The sequence below is a fragment of the Cheilinus undulatus genome, linkage group 20 (genome assembly GCF_018320785.1).
Source record: "Cheilinus undulatus linkage group 20, ASM1832078v1, whole genome shotgun sequence".
Lineage (NCBI taxonomy): Eukaryota > Metazoa > Chordata > Actinopteri > Labriformes > Labridae > Cheilinus > Cheilinus undulatus.
Window position 1 is genome coordinate 21856517 of NC_054884.1, and position 20322 is coordinate 21876838.

Here is a 20322-nt window from a genome sequence, read left to right on the forward strand (position 1 = left end):
ACTGAGCAATAACTGTAGGGTAGCCAGTGGTGAAAAGTGCAGGGTATACACTGGATTACAAGTATATGTCAGCCTCCATAGACTATATACCCTTCAAAATCCCCTCTCCTAGGATGGTAGAGGCAACAAAAAGCAAAACCAAATTACAAACAGCAGTCCTACTCAGATAATCCATAGATGTGTTTAATTGCAATTAATTAATCGAAATAATTAATCATACGCTGACGTGATTTCAGGTAAAGGGTCAGTGAAAGTATTTTGGTCATTAATGTCAGGATAGTTAATAATTCCCATGTTCATGGTAATTCCTAGTTCAATTTAAAGCATTTGAAGGCACCCCTGATGATATGTCAGAAGGTACTCCAGGGTGCTACGGCTAAATCATTCAAAAAGTCAAGTTTGGGTATTTGAGGTCTTGGGCTTGCAAACCCTAATGAGGATCTCACTGGACCTCAGCGCTGGCTTTTTGAATTATGTAGCCATAATAATACAGACTTTCAGTATTTTTCTTCATATTTTCACAGTTTCTGTGCATGAACAGGCTAGTTTCTTCCATTTTAGGGTGAATATTTGTCCTGTTTTCTAAATTGTTTGACATTTCATCGTTTTTTCGACTACACTGAGCAACCAGTCATCTCTTTTTCCTTAAGTTTGTGTGTGTTTGTTTGATTTATACTCTTTCTGTCATTTAAGTGAAAAAAGTTTTTTTTTCTTGTCATATTGATTATTTTAGTCTAAAATATCTATGCTCTATGTGTACCTGCCGTGCTTTGACGTGAGACCTACGTCATCTCTCATGGGTTGTCATTGGTTTATATCGCCTCTCCGTTCCACTCGTAGTGGCCATATTTGTTGATGTGTCATATCAAAGTGACTTGTTGGGGCTATCAGCTGGTGAGGCAGAGGGCTCAAAGTTCAGTTTTATTCCGACTGTCTCCGCATTGAGCCAAATCATGGGGTTTTCGTATTCGGTGGGTGAAAATATAACACTATTTATTCGTCATTCACGTTAGCTGCTAGCGTTAGCTTCGCTAGCTGATATGTGAGCGGATTGTACTTGTACCCTAGCGAGCTAACGTCTATCTAATCAGCGTTAGCCTAGCTAGCTACAGCAACCAGTGACTCTATACAATATGCCAGCCTTTAATTTAGCGTTATATCTGTTTGAACCAGCCATTGTTAGCTTGCTGTGCCTTAACGTGCTGTGTGATGTGCTCTTTTTCATATCTTGTCGTGGCTAAATGAACAGCTAGCGAGCTGAAGTCAGCTTTAGCATGACTAACGTTTAATAAAGTGTTGATGAAACGGCAGTTAGTGTGAATGGCATCGGCCTGGCAATCGCTAACTACACAGTTAACAACCGAGGGTGTGTTTCAATCAGACTGGGTACTAACATTAACTACTTTTTACAGTGATATGGTATGACACCTGTCACTAGGGCATCATCTTTGTGTATGCTAGCTGCTGTGCTTTCTCTGCCTAACATGACTTGGTCGTGTTGCTGTAAATGAGCTATACATATAAGACGCTTGAATTATTGCTAACACAAGTCTGTCAGGTTATATTGTTTGTGTTTAGATTTCGAAGAACTTTCAAGACAAGGAAATAGCGATCCCTGACATGTAATATTTGTTATGGACAGAAACTCATTGAGCTCTTTAAATCTTTACAACTTCCAGCCACAGCGTTTGAGATAATCCCTATCCTTTATATCACAGTAGATCCTTAGGTCAAAGCCAAGACTTACAGTGTCTGACTGAAACAGGGTCTGGCTGATTTGTGCATTCATGTTTTTCATAGTGGCTGGATTATTTTTTTCATAACTTTGACATAAAGTGGACAAAGGCTGTGCCATTAAGCTCATCCATAAATATTTTGTATTTTTGATTCTCAAAGCTGACAAAAAATGAAATATTATCCCAAATATAAAATATTATACAAGCAAAACTCATGTCTAATAAAGATAAAGTCCCTTTTATTGTAATGATCTAGTATTGAAATGTGCTTAATCTGTAAAATGTAACACCCTTTTAATTAGACACATGCACAATCAGTCAAATATTGCAGGCAAGCTACTACACAGTTGCTGTGAAACATTTTTTGTGCAGAAATTAGTGTGCAGTTTTGGTACCTGAAAACCAAATATGCAGTATAGGGTTTCCTATGATGCCAGTATTTGTTGTTGTGGTATTGAAAACGGTATCTGTACCTTTTGATTTTTGCTAGTATCATATCTAAGTTAAAAAATCTGATATTGTGACAGTCCTAGCTTTGACACTATACAGGTTTTCGGCCAAACATTTTATCTATTTTTGATACACCTTTAAAATGAATACATCTCATTAAGGATGTGTTGTTATCTTGAATACCTATACGGGTTGTATGACATTCTCCGCTGCATGCTTTTGTTGTATCTCATGGGCATTGACAGGAACACACCTCTTGGTGGTTTTTAAAACAAGAAATGAGTAAATGTGAGGCATGTCAGGTATGCGTTCCTTCAGGTAACAAACTTGTAAGTTGTGGCAGAACTAATATGAGGAAATATGAGGCTTATTTGGATAATCAGGGTTTTTCCTGTCTCGACACAAGAACTCCAGGAACCTGGAACTTTTGCCTTTTCACAGGGGAAAAAAAAACCCTTGAGTCCCATGATTTATGAAAAGTTTATTGGCATTTTTTTGCTGACTCAGTCTTCCCCTGTCTCTGGCAGATTTAAACAAGCGAGGGACCAAGGAAAAGCCTGGTCCTGCTTCCCCTACACACATGATGGAAGGATCAGAGGCTGAGTCTGCGTCAGAGGCTCCACAACCTACAAATCAGCTTCCCAACAGCACGCCTAGCATAGGAGATGAGCAGCAAATCTCTACCAGCAGTGCAGATGAGGCAAGAAAGCTCAGTCAGGCAAAGGATGAAACACAGCTTGATGGTGAATTAATCAGGACTAAGACGGATGTTGACATGGACACAAAGAAGAAGGGAGAGGCTCAAATATGCAGTCAGGAAGGAATAGATGGGAGTGAGCTGGATGTTAACACCAGCTGTGATAGCAGTTCTGTTAAAGGTAGGATACCTTTACTTTTAAATGATGCCAATGGAGCATTGACAGACAGAGAGATCACCATGAATAATGTAGTAGAAAGCTCTCCATCTGTTCTTGAAGGGACCATGGAAACCTTATTGACTTTTGATGAAGTTCAGGACGCTGGTGCTGTCTCTTCTAACAGTGTGGAGCAGCCATCAGTCTTAGCTACAAATTGTTCCTCAGAGCCATTGCCTGCCGATGAAAGAGAAAGTCCATCGTCCTCTTCCGTCCAAAGCACTTCCAAAAACTCCCCCACGGACTCCACAACCACCTCTGGGATCTCTAACGGCCCGTCTACCCCCAGTTCAGACACTGTCAGCTCCTCACTCGCTTCCAGCCCACAAACCAACACGTCAGCTCCCTCACACGCCTTGTTGAGTCCATTTGACACTGATTGCAGCAGAAAGCTTCTATCAGAGATCGGGCGCACGCCATCACAGGAGTCGCTGCTGGATGGGCTCGGGTCAAGGCTGTTGTCTTGTCAGCTGCCTGAAACAGAGAGTGGAGGGGAGAGAGAAGGAAGCCCTCCTGTCAATGGGCTCCCTCTGGACCAGGAGGGCTGCATGGTGGACTTTGAGAAGTGTGTTCAGTACAAGTATGCACAGCAGGAGAAAGCTATACAGAGGTAAACTGTTGTTTCATAGATTGATTAAGCTACCTTCATCCCTGTATTTTTGTTTTTGCTGCTATGAGCATTCAGGGCAGTGTGCCACCTTACCAACGGATTTATCATTATAATCAGTGCATTGTTGTTATTTAACCTTTGTTGCTTGTAATCCCTCCTCATTATAAGTCATACAAACTATCCCGCACATATTCTCATATTTCTTTGGTCTCTTGCTTTAATGACAGTTTAAATTCTTCTATACTCTGCATATGTATGCCTTTGTGACTGTTACATTTATGTGTACAGATTGCTTGAAGAGAACAAGAGGCATCAGGAGCTGATCCTGGGGATCTGCTCCGAGAAGGACAACATGAGAGAGGAGCTGAAAAAAAAGGCAGAGACAGAAAGGCTTCTCACAGCCACCATTAAAAAGGTTTGTTTCATTTTCTGTGGTCTTATCATGTTATTCACCCTCATAGGACATGGACAGTTTTCACTTTATCTTCTAAGAGTATATTCTGAAAAAATGGTCTATATTTAACTGCAGTCTGGAGACAATGGCAGCCTATTTATCATTTGTTTGTCATCAACAAGGAAGTGCTCCACTGAGACGCATTGTCTGACTCCCTGCATGTGGGCTAGACATTGGCTTTTGCTTCTTATGATTGTATTAGCACATGCATTTTTGTAAATATTTATTTTTCCTCTAAAATCTTTCAGGGGCTGTAAAGAAAAAGGCTTTTCCAAACAGCTGATAGATTAAAACAAACAGAGCTAAGAAACTGTTATTCTGCGCACTTGCCAGCCGGAAGTGTTACTTCATTCAGTTCAGCAACTAGATGTGTAGGATTCATTGAAATGCGCTTTCAAGTACAGTCACGTTTCCTAAAAAGTTGGAACATAGTGTAAAATGTCGTTAAGAACAGAATGTGATGATATTTAAATCTCCAAGTTGCTAAGATAGCTCAAAGACTATATATTAGATGCTGAAAATTTGATGTTTCTTTGTCTGGAGAAAGTATAGGCTACTTTGAATTTTGTGCTAGTGTAGCCTCTCAAAAAAGTTGGGGCAGTGGCAACTGAAGACTGGAAAAGTTAATAGGAAACTGGTTAGTTACATGGTTTGGTACAAAAAAGAGCATCCCAGAGAATCTGAGTCTTTCTAAAACACATATGGGGAAGGGTTCATCACTCCGCATCAGACTGAGCAGGGAAATAGTGCAATAATTCAATAAGTAAAATATAAACTTGAAAAAAATTTGGGGAGTCCATCATCTAGAGTGAGTACACTTGTAGGTCATTGTTGAAGAAGATGTGATACAATGTTGGGTAGATGTAATCCTGTCCTAGTATTTTGACAGATGCCACTAGAAAATAGCCTGGTTTCTACTTCTGTTTCCTTCTATAACTGACTGAAATTTAAGGTATGTATCAGAGTTGGAGCTGACAATTATTGAGCAGTCCTTGATGATACAGCAGTGACTGCAAGATCTGCTGAATTGATGTCTCTTTTGCAGCCTTTAATCTCTTATTAGAGTATACACAATATGCTTGTAGAGACTGGCAGTCACCCAGGTTACATTTATTAGGAGGTGCATATCAGGCTATGTGTATAGTCCTCTACATTGGTTCAGGTCAGGTCAGGTTTAAGAGCACATGCTGGTAAGGCACTTCACCGTGTCAACCTTAGGCCTGTACTGCCTCTGCCTCGTGATGGCCATCCTCCAGGCCTGTGTCAGGCCCATGCCTCATCTCTACAGGTATCCTCCCAGCGAACCCCTTCACAAAGCGTGCCCCCCGTCTGTGGACCAGCACATCGGATTCTGGACACCCAGTATTTGGAGGATCAGGCCCCAGAAAGTGTGCCAGGTGCTTGTAAAAGTGCAGCTGCTGTTTCAGTATCAGGCAGCTGACCCTTCCCATCACCTTTCTCTTGAGCTATCCAGCATTACACACACAGTCTTGGCAACGATACCAAAAGATGCGCCAAACATAAGTCATCACAGAGGAGTCCAGTCGACACCTCTGGTCATCAATGTCCAGGCCTCACAAGAGTATAGTAAGGCCAGAAGGACCAGGGGCCGAAAGACTCTGACTTTCATCCACATGCACAGATACAGGGAACGCCACACTGCTTTGCTCAGCAAATCCATCGTCCCATGCGTGGGTCTAGGTCTGTGATTGAGCTTAGCCTTGCAGTCAGAGGATCCTCACAAAGTCCTCACATTTTAGTCTTTAATTTTAGTCAAAGTATTTATTTTCCTGCCTAAATCTGGTACCAAGTCATGGTAATGTGTTCTATGGCGGTGGCGCGCCAAAGATCTTGGGGGGACTCTAATATTTTAGAGTCGCAAATATTAGTAAAATCATTATGAAGCGCTTAATTAACAGTTTTATACAATGGTCTTTTCTTAAGAGAAACCTGAGAAGAGCCATATCCTTAGAGTTTTATCATTGAAACACTTAAATCTATGTTGATTTTTGGCAACAATATGATGGTATAATTTTGTGTTCAGGTCTTGGGGGTGTCAGCTTGTCTTCTAAACAAGTAGGGGGGGCTCCAAGGAAAAATTGCTGGGAACCACTGTTTTAAATAACATGTTTGAAAGAAGATTGACGAGAAATTCATTTAATTTGAATCCCCTGACATAAACAATGTAGAAAACTTATATATGTTTAAAAATCTAAGGCTGTTTTTCCATGCATCTAAAGGCTTTGCTACTTTTTTGGTGGACAAGTCAGAGGACAAATGGTGTCACAATGAAGCTCCAATTAAATGTGGATTCTAGCCCTGTACAACTGGTAATTAGGGAAGTCAAACAAAGCAGCCTAGAGCGGAGGAGAAGCGAGGCACAGAGCTCTGATTATGTGCATTCAACATGCATCATATGCATGAAAGGCTCCATTCACTTATGCGAGGTCTGTGTGATTTAGAGCATCTTCTTGTTTGTGAGACAGACCCTTTGATTTACAGAGCTCCACCAGTCACATAGCTCTTTAAAATAATTACATCTCAGTTATTGATTTGGTTCTCTTCATCACTGCTGAGGAGGAAACGGTAATTGAGTCTGGCTTTTTAAAGAAACAGTGTTTGTTCAAGCATTGTGCAAGCAAAAGGGTATTGAAGGGATTTTTACTATATGCATCCAATGTATGCATTTCCCCTTTCTTTGTTTTCCACCATTTCACTGTTAAGGATTAAATGTCTACTACTGATGGTCATCCTGCAGCATTTCACAACAAAAAAGCTAAAGCAAACTTTATACCTAAAACCCAGTCAAATAGGGTCTGATCAGATTTCAAAAAACAAAAACAAACCAAAAATAGAACTTCTCACTCATTAAAAAAGGCTTAACTACTCTGAGCATTTCAGTCATATTTCTGAGGACATGTATCTGATTTTTTCAGATTAAAACAACACAAACCACATTCTCTTGCCATCTAGATGTATTTCCCTCCAAATTTTGCATCAGGTGTCATCCTGTGCTGCAGGTTATCCCAGGTGTGGCCCAGACTTACTGTACTGTACATGTTGCCCAACAAGTTGCTCAGTTTGTCTGTATACTCCCTTTATCTGCGTCTACAGTTGGAGGGCAGGGTGGAGGAGCTTCTGCGAGAGCTGAAGGAGTCGCGGGACAGGCTGACCCACCAGGATCATGCAGCTAAGGCAGCCCTCCAGCAGATGCAGAAGGAGATGGCCCACAGACTAGAACAGGTAAAACTGGAAGCCAAATGCTGTTAGAGAGTTTGATAAGCTGGTCATAGCGGCTTAGTTTCACCCCAGTCTGATCCTTATTTGCATGTCTGGGCCTGCTGCATGCCAGGCTGCTACAGCACCCTTTGGTCGCTGGACTTGCTGATTCCATCAGCATATTTTTTACTTTAAAGCATCATTACCACACCCAGTTCAAGGGCATTTCTTTTTTATGTCTTTTCGGGGAAGACCATAGCATGAATACTTGAGTACGGCTGCATCTAAAAAGGTTTTTTTGACATGTTCTTTGTTGAAAAATCAGGCCTACTGCCATCACTTGTAGAGATGATTTAGGCAGTGCTGCTGCTGAAAATAGACATGCATTCTTAAGGTATGTATTATAAACATACGTACATTACACTGGTAATTTTTCATAGCATTAATTAAAGGAAAAGCACAGAAAATTGGCTTCCTGTACAGAAATAAATCAAGTTTTCCATTGTCTTGTAGGAAGAGAACAGTCGAAGCTGTGCTCCTTTCAGTTATTGATTACGGAGATGTAAATTATAGGCATGCAGCAGCTTCAACGCTCAGGCTCTTGGACACTGTCTGTCACTCCGCCCTTAGATTTATAACTGGTGATGGATACAGCACCCATCATTATGTCCGATATGAGGAGGTTGGTTGGCCTTCTCTTGAAAACAGGCGCAACAGACACTGGTTTTTATACGTTTTTAAGGCGTTCATTGGAAAACTACCACCTTACATCTTAGATTTGTTGGAGTGGAGTTCAAGCTCTCACATGATTGGTTCCTCGAGCTTGCCCTGAACTTGGTAAAACTGTATTTTCCTTTGATGCCCCAAGCTCATGGAACAAACTCCAACAAACTCTAAAGATTGAAGTCCCACCCTCTCTTGCAGAGTTTAAGACCTTGGTTTCCAGTCATTTTGTTTCCAATTGCTGTTGTTTTGATTGATTTCTGCTGGTTTTGACTGATTGTATTTGACTTTCGTTCTCATTGCTTATTCTAATGTGCTTGTTGTCTCGATGACATTGGAAATGAGGGAAACCTAAATGTCCTTTCGAGAATAAATAAAGGTGTGAAATTTGAATACTTTGCTTATATTTGAATGCCCTGGGATATGGTATTACTTTATTACTGCCCAGCCATATTTGATAAACAAAATAACTAGATTTATAAAATGAAAAAAGAATTACTGTCTGCAAAAGATCCCTTCCAACATTTTTAAGATATGCATGTACATTGAGGAGATAAATTAAAAAAAAATTAACAATGAATAGATGATGGATACTTGAGTCTTTTACACTTTGGGGCTGTAAAGATGAGACAGCAATGATTAAATATTAGATAGACTATCTCTTTTTGATTATTGAAAGGTAGGCCTACTTATGGAAAGCAGCTTACTGTACTGGTACATCTCAAAAATAAAAAAATATGGAAAAGTTCGTGTTTTTCTATCAATCTGTTAAAAAAGCAAAACATATACTATACTCATGTTTAGAGGTCTATTCTCAGGACCCACCAGCACCTCTTGAATGAGAAATCAGGACCCAAGTTTCCATCTTGTTCAGCTGATTCAGATTTAATCAATGAATGAGTTCAGTTTGGACCTTAGAATAAAACATATGATTTAACGTAAAGACAGGACAGACCATGTTAAAAAGCCAATATTTTTGCATTTCCTTTTACTCTATTTCTGATGATAACATGCATATCTGGGTTGTTTTCTTAAAATTTTGAGAAATAAACACATTATCTTGGGAAAACCAGCTTTGTTACCGAACTGGATAAGTCACACTAGTAACATACATAACATAGTGATGCACAATATTATCGCCACGATATCAGTGCCTGCAGAAATTATCTCAAAAAGTTATCAGTATCGGCAGATGTGAAGATTTTTGTCTGTAATAATCTGCCTATATCAGCTGTAAATATTGGCTGTACAAACAATTATGGTAGTGGAGTTTTAGACTGGACCAATGGACCTATGTCTTCTGAAGTCTGTTTCTTTATTCATCCTCATTTCTTACACTTTAAAGTGTCTTTTAAGGACTGAAATATATTTGTTGATTTATTCATCCACAGACTTTAAATTGTGTGTTTTGAGGACTTAAGTTTTAGGCATGTGCTACATTTGAATGTTTGTGTTGGCTAAAACCAAACATTGGCATATCGGATGTTGACAAAATTCCAGTATTGTGCATTCTTACTTGTCATTGCAGCAAAATTAAGTGAAATGAAATAAAATATGTCGTGTGACATGTGTATGTTTGCTTAGGGCATCCGTACATTATGGCTTTTTTGCTATATATTTTTCTAGGCACCTGCTCATGACCCTCCAGCTTGAATTGTTGGGTGTGCTGTCTCTTATCTTCCTCTTGACCATACTCTATAGATTATCTATGAGGTTCAGGTCAGGCAAGTTTGCTGGCCAGTCAAGCGCAGTAATACCATGGTCAACAAACTCTATTCTTTTTTTTTCTTTGTAAAACAATTACGGTGTGCTAAACTTAAGTACTTTAGCAACCTTGTTGTCATGTTTCTTGAGCCCATATTGAATATATCTAGATGTTTTTGTGGTGACCTTCCTTAGTCATTAACACAGCCCTATTATACTGTATTTATTATGAGCTATTTATAGTACTATAGGAATGCAAGCTCCGTGCTCCATGACGTCTGCTGTCATTTATTTGTAATTGTGGTTTTAATTCTGTGGTGACCTCGGTCACGTGGTTGTGTCACATGGTGCTTCTTTTGTATTTAAACATGTGTTTTCTATCTGCTCCTTATGTCCTGATGAAGACTCGGAGTCGAAACGCATAGATATCTCAGGTTAAATGAAGGATTTTTATTACATCAGAGTGCCTCGGATCCTCACTTCTGACTGCCCTTTATACTATGGACTTTTATTGATGTTTACAGGAAAGTCATTGCTTCCTCTTTTTGCAAACATCTATTCTGGTAGTTTTGGCTTTGTGGGCAAGGGGCAAATCAGGGTCCCAGAGTCTGGAGGAAGACTGGAGAGGCACAGAATCCAAGATGCCTGAAGTCCAGTGTGAAGTTTCTACAGTCAGTGATGATTCTACCTAACCATCTATGTCCCCATACTACCCTGCCTCCAAATATCTAAACTCAGGGGTCAGAGTTTGTCTATTGGACAATTTTCTATCAAGTTTGATTTATAGAACACAGACTTTGCTTTTGAAGTGTCAGTTTCAGCCAACATTTATGAATGAGTCCCCAGCCCTTGTGGTCAAAGGTATCCCACTGAGGCAGCAGCCTGCTAGAGAGAAATGAAAACAGTAGCAGACTGAAGCATTAATGACAACCTTTCAAACCACATCAAAGCACTCAGCTGAGGCTCTGAATCCTCCACAACACACAAAAATCAATACATTTATAAGACTGTATATACACCACAATAATAGAATTTAGATCTGGTTTTTTTTACTTTCTTTTTCACCCTTTTCTCGTCTTCATGGTGTTTTGTACTAATCTTGTGCTATATGAGTATGTATGTTGTTTAGGGTTTACATTGGCATACTGCTTCTGGTTTCTGTTTTTATCCTCTGATTTTGTGCTGATACTGAAGAGTCAGCTAAGGAAGAAATCTCAGCAGTTGGATATTTCAGATGTTGGTTTTAAATTGATTGGCTACAGCAAATTAACTTTTGGAAGATGTCAAAATGGAAAATCATATCATAATAATTTTGTAATTGTATCATATTGTATCTCATTTCAGAAATTAAGGAACAAGAAAAAGTCATCTTTAGTAAACTGAAATAAAGAAATAACTTGCACATGTTTTATTTCATTTTCTTGGTCTTTTAAGGCAGTTTCTGCATTGCACTCTCCTTCTGCATCTTAAGTACTGCTACAACAAAATCAGTTTCCCAATATATAGATATAACTGCCAGTGATTAACTCTTATGATGCAAAAATGCTTTCTTATTTAGATTAAATAGATTAATTATAAAGCTGAAACAGCTAAATAAAGATTTCTAAAAACAGCCTTAGGGGAATTATCCCAATTATCTTTTTTAAGGTGTTTGCAAAAAACTAGCAGGTGAGTGGTTGAGGTCTTTGCACTCAAATCTCTGGTTATTGCAGATTAAATCAGATGTTAAACGAACAGTGCAGTAAAAGCACATTTTTTTATCCATGAGCTCTGCACACCTGGCTGAAATCATGTTGGAGTGCCTTTCTTTTGACAGTTTTGTCACACTTCGCAATTTTTTAATTTCACCGCTCAGTGAACAATACACGGTACATTTGGCACTCAGCTGCTCCTTTAAGTCCTTTCTGTCATATCTGTCCTGCCCTGAAACATGATGGTGGCCCAGATCTAAACTTAAATAATTTAAACAGGTCATTTTAAAGAAACTCCTTTTCTTTTTACCAACAAGTCATATTTTGAAAAACAAAAATGCAAACATGGCATTCCTTATAGTGTCTCTCTTATCCTGCTACTCTCTAAATGTCAGCCTGGTAGATCCAGTAGCAAAGATTTATCACGGGAACATAAAACTGTAAAGTCAAAAGAAAGGGTACATGAGCATTTCATTGGCATGAGGAATGAACACACAAATGTGAGAACTGAAGAGAAATCCCTGTATGTGTGTCTGTATTGAATGAATCCTGACTTTTAGATATTTTAGTCTTTTGGTAGAAACAGATTGTCTGTTAGTCTGGGCATTGTCATTATCCTGAAAGCTCAATTTAAACTAGTAAAAAAGAAACATGAATCAGAATCAAACATCGGTAGATAAACAGATCGTTTACAGCAACTAATTTGGCTATATATTAAGTATAAGAGTCGCTTTTATGTTAAAATGTTAATGAACCTCCTCTAGCTACTACTGTGTGAGAGATTGGTGCTTAAAAATGTTATGTATTTTCACAAATAGGGCAGTTTGAACATCATTTTACGTCAGCTCTGGGAAATTTTGACATTTTCCATTATTTTCCAACCTTTTATCTTTAAAAATGGTTGCTTGTTCAAGAAAATCAATCTCCAGCTTTTTGATTCTGTAAGTAATTGATATTTTTTGTTCTTTGAGTATCTGTTCTTTATCCTTTAGCAGGTCAAAATAACAGAGGGCAACCATTTGATTTTGCACATTTCAAAGAAAACATCACCTTCTTCTTCTGATCCCTTAATGAATCTAACAGAATAGGCAGCCCATAGACTGGGAATGACATATCAACCAGTTTCATGACATAAACTTTAATTTCAGGCGAACAGGAAGTCCGACGAGGCACGCCAAGAGAAGGAGGCCATGGTGATGAAGTACGTCCGAGGGGAGAAGGAAGCCCTTGATCTGAGGAGGGAAAAGGAGAGCTTAGAGAAGAAACTGAGGGAAGCCACAAAGGAGGTAGATCGTCAAGCACTACGAGGAAACCAACTGGCTCAGGAGAAAGGCCGACTGCAGCAGCTGCATGATGCGAGGGTAAATACTTTGTCAGATTCAAGTGGGAAAATGTGTCGTGAAAATCTTTAAAATGTGGGCGTAATGCTTGAGTAAATGGTTAAGGTTTTATTTGCATATACTTTGAAAGTGAACTTCATGTTCTCTTATTTGAACTTACCCCAGTGTCCGTAATTTGTTCCATTCGTTGAATGTCATGATCTGCCCGTAGATACGTTAAATCTTACAAAGCTTTGTGTTATGAACAACATATATATTTACATACTTTTCAACTGTAAAGTTGAAGCCTGATGCTACAGTGTTATTGTATATTGATCAGACATGTGTATGGGCACACACCCCTCTACAGAAGGCCTCACAGTGGACAATACACATCAGAGAAAAAAGCCATAAGGTCAAAGGAGCTGCAGAGACAGGATTGTTGCAAGGTACAGATCTGGAGAAGGCTACAAAAAATCTGTTGCTCTAAAATTTCCCAAGAGCATGGTAGAGTTAATAATTCTTAAATGGAAGTTTGGCACAACCAGGACTCTTACAGGAGCTGGTCGCCCGGCCAAACTGAGTAAGAGAGGTGACCAAGAACCTGATGGTAACTCTGACTGAGCTCCAGAGATCCTGTGTGGAGATGGGAATTGCAGTTCTAATTGGACTATAAACAAGGCAGTACACATTAAATAAAGTGTTTGCCAGAGGTTGTTAAGCTCTAACTGCTGACTGCACCAGAATTAATGAGAAGTCGACATCCACTCAGAGATTGTCATCAGATGATTATAGACAATGATATACAGTGGTCAAAGATTGGGACAACATAAGCTTTTTTTTTATTCAGAAAGAGATCTTTTTGCCAGAGTATGCTCTGAAACTGTCTTGTTTTGTGTTTACAGGAAGGCGAGGTTAGCAGGCTGACCCGTGAAGTGGAAAAGTTGAAGGAAGAGGTCAACTCACATCTTATTAAGGTCAAATGGGCCCAGAACAAACTAAAGAGTGAAGCGGATGCACACAAGGTAAAACATTTGAGCTATTGCTATGTTAGCTTTGTGTTTTAACTGTTACTTATCAAGCAGTCATGTCGTGTTTCGTGACTAAATGTACTGCAGAAAATTAAAATCTCATGATCCGCAGTTTTAAAATGGCTGAATTTACACACTTTCATGTCTAATAAATTAATCTTTATGAAGTTGTTGCCGTTCTCAGTGTTCACTTTGCCCTTATTAGTGTGAAAGAACACTCTTCAGTTCCTGGTTGATTTGCTTGTTTTGTCTAAAAACCTTGTCTGTTGTTTGTCAAAGCTGTGTGCCTCCCTCTAAGTGCTTTCAGGATATAAATGACCCCCTTTAGTCATTTTATCAGCAGAGACTTCACACAAAACATGATTAGATGTGACTTGTTTTTTTATTTCAGAGGCAAAATGAAATGGACTGAAAATGGTGCAGTAATGATCCTGCAAGGAAATCATCATTAACAATGTAGCTATTTTTGAAAATGTCCATTACAAAAATATTGCTTTTATTTTTAACTGCCTCAGAGCAAATACAAAGCTATAAACAAAAGGAAAAGCAAAAAGTGTGTGGGCGCTCCAGGCCATGGAAGCTGAGTCACTAATGTTTCTGTTTGTGTGGTCGATGGGTGTGTGTTTCACTCATTTGTCTGCATTTTAAAGGAAAAGGTCATAAAACAGGAACCTTTTACAATTTATTCTGTTCATTTTTTCCCAATACAGGCTCCTGAAAAGCATTTTTCACTGTTGCAATCATAAAAATATGTTTAATTGACTCTGTGTGCAGGAAACTAAAGATAAACTGAGGGAGACAACATCCAAGCTGGCTCAGGCCAAAGAAGAGACTGAACAGATCCGCAAGAACTGCCAGGACATGATCCGAACGTATCAGGTCTGTGATATTTATCACATAGATACTGAAAGTTTGCTCACATTCTTGTGCCTGAGGAAGCTTACATTTCTGTGTCAGAGTAACTGAATGTTGGATATGTTTGCATAAACTCATTTTGACAGAACGGACATTGTTCTTGGCTCTGTCAACATTTTGTCTCTATCAATATCTTGTACTTAATTTGTTTTATAAGCCAACTCACTGAATCAAGTGACTGAAACTGATCTAACCTTTAGAAAAAATCATTTTATATGAGCTAAGTGGAAAAGGATTGATTGTTGTGGAGGGGAGATGGTAGTTTTCATTTAAACCTTATGATGGTGGTAAAGAGCTGTGTTTGAAAGATTAGTTGAAGCTCCTGTGTTCATTCATCAGCTCTCAGAGCGGACTCACAGGAGTAAAAGCATACAACTGAGGAAGAAGTCAGAATGAAACCAGGCTTTAAACAAGCATACAGTGAAACTTTTTATTGGTTTTAAATTGATGTCATTGTTCGGCAGGAGGTGTGACAGACACTTTCACCTTGTAGCTACACATGTGTGTTTATAAAAAAAATTTCCTTCTATCTGCTCATCTGAATTCATACTTGGCCGGCATTTAAAATCAAGTCATGTCTGTCCGTGTATGGTACTCCAGTCAGCATCTATATTGATTTTCTGCATTTCTATATCGAAGTCTGCAAGTTATGAGAAATTATCACATACATTTTCATTTACAGGTGAATAAATTGAACTGCATTTTAGATATTTAAGTTATCATGTTACTTTGGCTGTCTCTAAAAGGTACAATATGTTAGACTGTCACATTGAAATTTCTACATTATTTTATAAAAATGACCATTTATACCTTACTGCTACCTCAAATATTTCCACCAGTTTTCAAAACTAGAGCTGTTTTGTCCTTTGTAGTTCACGATATCAGAATTCTGAATATGAATCCAAAACTAATTCAGATCAGACAAAATCAATTCCTATTTCAATAATTTGTTGTTGTTTTTATTTTTATTTCCAACCTACACATAAGAAAGGTTGACTTAAGAAATTTGACATACCTTTTATAGCGATAAATGGCAACATTTTGTAAAGATTTTCTTCTGGATCATCATTAATTAACCGGTTTAAGTTTATGACGTGATTGCGCTCTCTGTAATGTGTATTTAGGACATTTTATGTAAAGATGTTCACAGACGTCTGTTTCCCTATTTGGCTAAACAGCAATTTAAATTCTATTTAACCGACTAGATTCAAGTGAAGAAAATGCTTAGAAAACAGTCAAATTCCTCACAGAGCCATTGTGCTGGCAGGTATGATGTAAGCCTGGTAAGCTGTCTAGATAACTCATTCCCAAAGTCTGGGTTTGGACCCTGAGTTGTAGTGCTGTTGGAACCAGTTTCCAGCCATCAGGTCATCCAGCCAGCCAAGGTTGGCAGACTTGATAAGCAATACATGGTACTTAGTAAAAAGTGAGTCACCAGAGAAAAAGTTTAAGAAACCCTGGTCTATAGCATGGCTAACATTGGCAGCTAGCTCAGGCAGCCTTTATTCCTCTGTGCAAATCAATATTGTGCTTAATGTGGTTACTTGTCACCTCACTTGAGTAGTTATACATGAGAATAACCCTCCACAGCCTACACACCACCTGATTTCCATTTTCTTGTTCAAAAGTCTACAATACTGCCCTGTTCCTATGACATGCTAACTGCTATGCTCCTAAAGTGCAGCTGCCATTCATTGAAGCTACAGCGGCTACTAGAGGCAGGAGGCTTCATTACAGTTTTAAAGAGCATTTGACCATCATTTCAGGCATGTGTTTACAAAAAATTTTGGGTAATTAGTTAAGGCAACTCGTAAATCTTGTGCCAACTAATTTGATATACAGATTTAACCATTTAGCCAGCTAACCATATGCATCCCTATTTTAATCGATGTCAGGGCTGTGAAGCTGTCATCAGTCCACAGGTCAGGATGTAGTAAACCTTTTAGGGACAAAGAGACATCGCTCTCTCTCCTCTCTTCTCCATCCATCTGAAAGAGACACTAAGGTTAGAATGTGAGTCTTTAAAAGACGCTGAGGGACTTAATAAAAGATATTTGCCCCGTGAATTAATAAGATAAGACAGAGGCTGTGATAAAATGAGGAGCAGAGAGGCACACAGCGTGAAGAAAAAGGCACGTCTTCTGCATCAGTTAAACAAAATCCTGAATCTTCCTTCGTGTCTGTGAAGAAGTTTTAGTGTGTTTCGAACTTTTTTTACCGTGTTACCGCTGTGGAACTGGAGCTGCTTCTCTCCATATCATCCCACGGCACATGCTCTCATTTGATTGCTAATTGCTGTGTGCTGAAATACAAGTGTATATATGTCTTTTCTTCAAAAATTTGGTACTATTGAATGTAAAAATAACAGATATTGTATCTGTTGAAGCACATGATATCAAAGTATCAAGTATTCAACTTGCCTACACATTTAAAGAGCTATTCATTTGTCACACTTCTATCGAGTGTGAATTTGATACAATAATTGGTTCTTAGAAAAGCTACAAGCAGCATATTTGATGCCCTAGTAACGACAGTTAAACCATAAAATAAACTGATTGAATAAAAACTAAACAAACAGACATCAGTGTAGCAAACATTTTCTTTTTTTTTGTACCTACTATCTTTAGAAGTTTCTACATTTTCCCTTATGTTTATGTTTCACAAATCTCCCCATCTGTCCTGGTCTTTACGCCAGCCCATCTGCCACCACAGTTTCAGACATTTGGTTCTCTTTGTCTTCTTGATTCTCATCTTGTTTTTGAATCTCATCCTTTTCCTCTTCCCTGCAGGAGTCAGAGGAGCTCAAGTCAAACGAGTTGGATGCTAAACTGAGGGAGACTAAAGGAGAGCTAGAGAAACACAAGCAGGAACAAACAGACCAATTAGAGGTAAAATACTGCTGTGCAAACACTTAACACTTTCTTTCATGCACAAATGTAGAATCCAAGGAGTGGTGAAAGTGAGACTAAGCCGTGTTACCAGTTGAATGGTTTATTTATATGCTCTTTTTTTCTGTCTACATGACAATCCACCAAAGACATAAAAGATAAATGCGCATTTTCCATCTATTCAATTCACATACATTCTTTTCTCTACCTGGCCATTTATCAGCTTTTTACTGATGGTTCTCATGTCAGTCCAGCAAGTAAAAAACATTTACTTTCAGCTGTTTTTTTTTATCACTTTGAGAGGTGTTATAATTGCTTCAGAGGAAATGAGTAACTGGCACACAGGCTCTGCAGGCACACAAGCATGACAGCGACAGGCATGGACTCAATCCACACACAATGGCCTGTTTTTCTCTCTGCCCCAATCTGAGGGGAATCACACTTAAAAATAAATGGCCTAGAAATAATCAATAGAAAAGCTGTGCCTGTCAACAACAAGCCTGAATAAAAATGCACATTTCTTTTCATCATTTCATAGCCTGGTTTAGTTCATTCAGTGTGTTTACAGATCATTTGAATGAAAATCTCCAGCCCTAGGAGTCATTACAGTGATTTAAGTTTACATTTTGATTCATAGATTTTTACTCACGATTATGTTTTATCTTGATTGTGATCATAAAAAGACAACAAACGCTATAAATTAAGAATCTTTTGACATTTCCAATGCCAAGAGCATCATTTGTGGTCTAATACTGCACAGTTTAAACACATAAATAAACACATTTCTCTGCCCTACTGACGTAGAAAGTAGTTCAGGCCTGTGTTATTTTTAATATGTGTGTTATGCCCAAAATATGATGCAGCCCATCCATGAATAATGCAAGCATAACAGCTGATTTTTTCCATTACTGTGTTGGTTGTAAATAAAATGGGATGAATGTTAGGACACGGGTGGTTAATTTGTCGGCATCTATTTATTACTGGCATGTTGTCGTGGATACTGCAGGCTGCTAATAGCTTCTTGGAAAAATTGACTGGCATCGGCACCATTAATGGCTTTGTTAAAAAGATGAGACGAAACATTAATAAGCCTTGCTTTCAAACACGTAATGAGGGCAAAAGCAAAATAACGTTAATGAATGCTGCGCTTTGATTGCCTGGAAATGCAACTGTGATGAAATGATGCTGATGCCAAGATGGAAGAAAAACATTTTATTAGGTGTGACTAGGATTAAGAGGATGGGTAAAACCATTGCACAGAAATGGTAATGGAGGGAAAATCTTTAATCAGGAATGGCAGAGGAGGATCCTTTTTAAAATAAGGTGCCTTTTAACAACCAAGCTTTAGAGGCTTGACACAAAAACGGCTTTTTTTGATGACTCACATCATAAAAAAATAACATAACGGCAGATAACTATATAATATAGGAAATTAAATGTCTGTCAGGTACACAGAGTGAAGGCCAAGGAGCTGGAAGACCTGAAAAGAAGCTACAAGGAATCCATGGATGAGCTCGGCACTTTACGCACCAAGGTCTGTTATGAAGATTATGGCTAGAAAATCCGTAGTAATGTCAGCATGTCTAAACCCCTTTTTTTTTTTTTTTTTTTTTTTCCAGTTGAAGTGTCTGGAAGACGAACGTCCACGCTGGGAGGATGAGCTAAGCAAGTACAGAGAAATAATCAACCGGCAGAAAGCAGAGATTGGCCGGCAGAGAGAGAAGCTGGGGGAGATCACTGCGTTGGAGGAGCAGCATGAACGGTACAAAACTACACACAACTGCACAGCTAATACTGATTATGTAGGAACCACACTGAGACAAAAACAGCCACAGATGCTCAGCAACAGAAAGTTTCATGGTACACACTAACACATGGCACAGTGAAAAAACTATTTAATGCACCATAGGATCAGTTTCCTACTTACTGGAAATATAAAATTCCCCCTTTTTTAATAGCTTGATTCTTATGAGAGGCATGAGCTAAATCTTTCTCTTCCTGATCTACAAGTAAAAATGACACCACATTCAACAAGATTATTTCTAGTTGTTTTATTCCTGATAAAGCTGCAACTGAACATGAACACAAGGAAATGTAAACAGCTACCTTTCTGTTTTTTGGTGCTTACCTGTGATGGACCATGATTATTCTCTGCCATTGGTTTGCGTTTGTTGAGCTGTTGCCCTGGTCCAGCCTGTAATGTGGACCCACCACCACCACCACCACCTAACCCAATCCCAGACCCTTGTGACTTTGAGTCTAGGGATGGGATTTTATTGTAGTTTCAGCCAGTACTTCAAATTCAAGCTCTGAATGAGAAAAATGGGATGATAATGTAACTGAGGGCAAAGGTATACATCTAAGGGCACCAGGTTAGCCCAGTTGGTAGAGCAGGTGCCCACTTATTGAGGCTGTAGTCCTATAGTACAAATTGCAGGATCAATTCCTGGTCTTCCCCCAAACTCTCTCCCCACATCTCCTGTCTCTCTTCGACTGCCCTTTCAAATAAAGACAAACCCCCCCCTTCAAGACCTAAAGAAAGCATCATCACGGAGTTCTGAATTATGAATGAGACTGTAACAACTTTTTGGTCATCTCGTCAACTCTTTCACTGATGCTAACAGGGCTAATGTTTTGGGGGTTTTTTTGCCTTTCAAATCCAATGTCC

General features: G+C 38.9%; 1 protein-coding gene across 6 annotated transcripts in view; it reads left to right on the forward strand.

Annotated features, from left to right (window-relative positions):
- The window catches only part of ccdc186 (coiled-coil domain-containing protein 186), a 46057-nt gene that overhangs the window by 868 nt on the left and 24867 nt on the right, over positions 1 to 20322 (forward strand). For 4 of the 6 annotated variants that reach the window (XR_005993510.1, XM_041816557.1, XM_041816559.1 and 1 more), the window contains exons 2-10: positions 2714 to 3710; positions 3999 to 4125; positions 7279 to 7407; positions 12650 to 12862; positions 13726 to 13845; positions 14626 to 14730; positions 17556 to 17654; positions 19102 to 19188; positions 19274 to 19416. Coding sequence is in view for 5 of the 6 variants with exons in the window: in XM_041816557.1 (XP_041672491.1) it covers positions 2767 to 3710; positions 3999 to 4125; positions 7279 to 7407; positions 12650 to 12862; positions 13726 to 13845; positions 14626 to 14730; positions 17556 to 17654; positions 19102 to 19188; positions 19274 to 19416 (1967 nt within the window). In the remaining variant the exon portion in view is untranslated. Of the gene's footprint in view, positions 1 to 833; positions 972 to 2713; positions 3711 to 3998; positions 4126 to 7278; positions 7408 to 12649; positions 12863 to 13725; positions 13846 to 14625; positions 14731 to 17555; positions 17655 to 19101; positions 19189 to 19273; positions 19417 to 20322 lie in introns of those variants that run through there. The other 2 variants (XM_041816558.1, XM_041816560.1) reach the window with 2 other exon arrangements.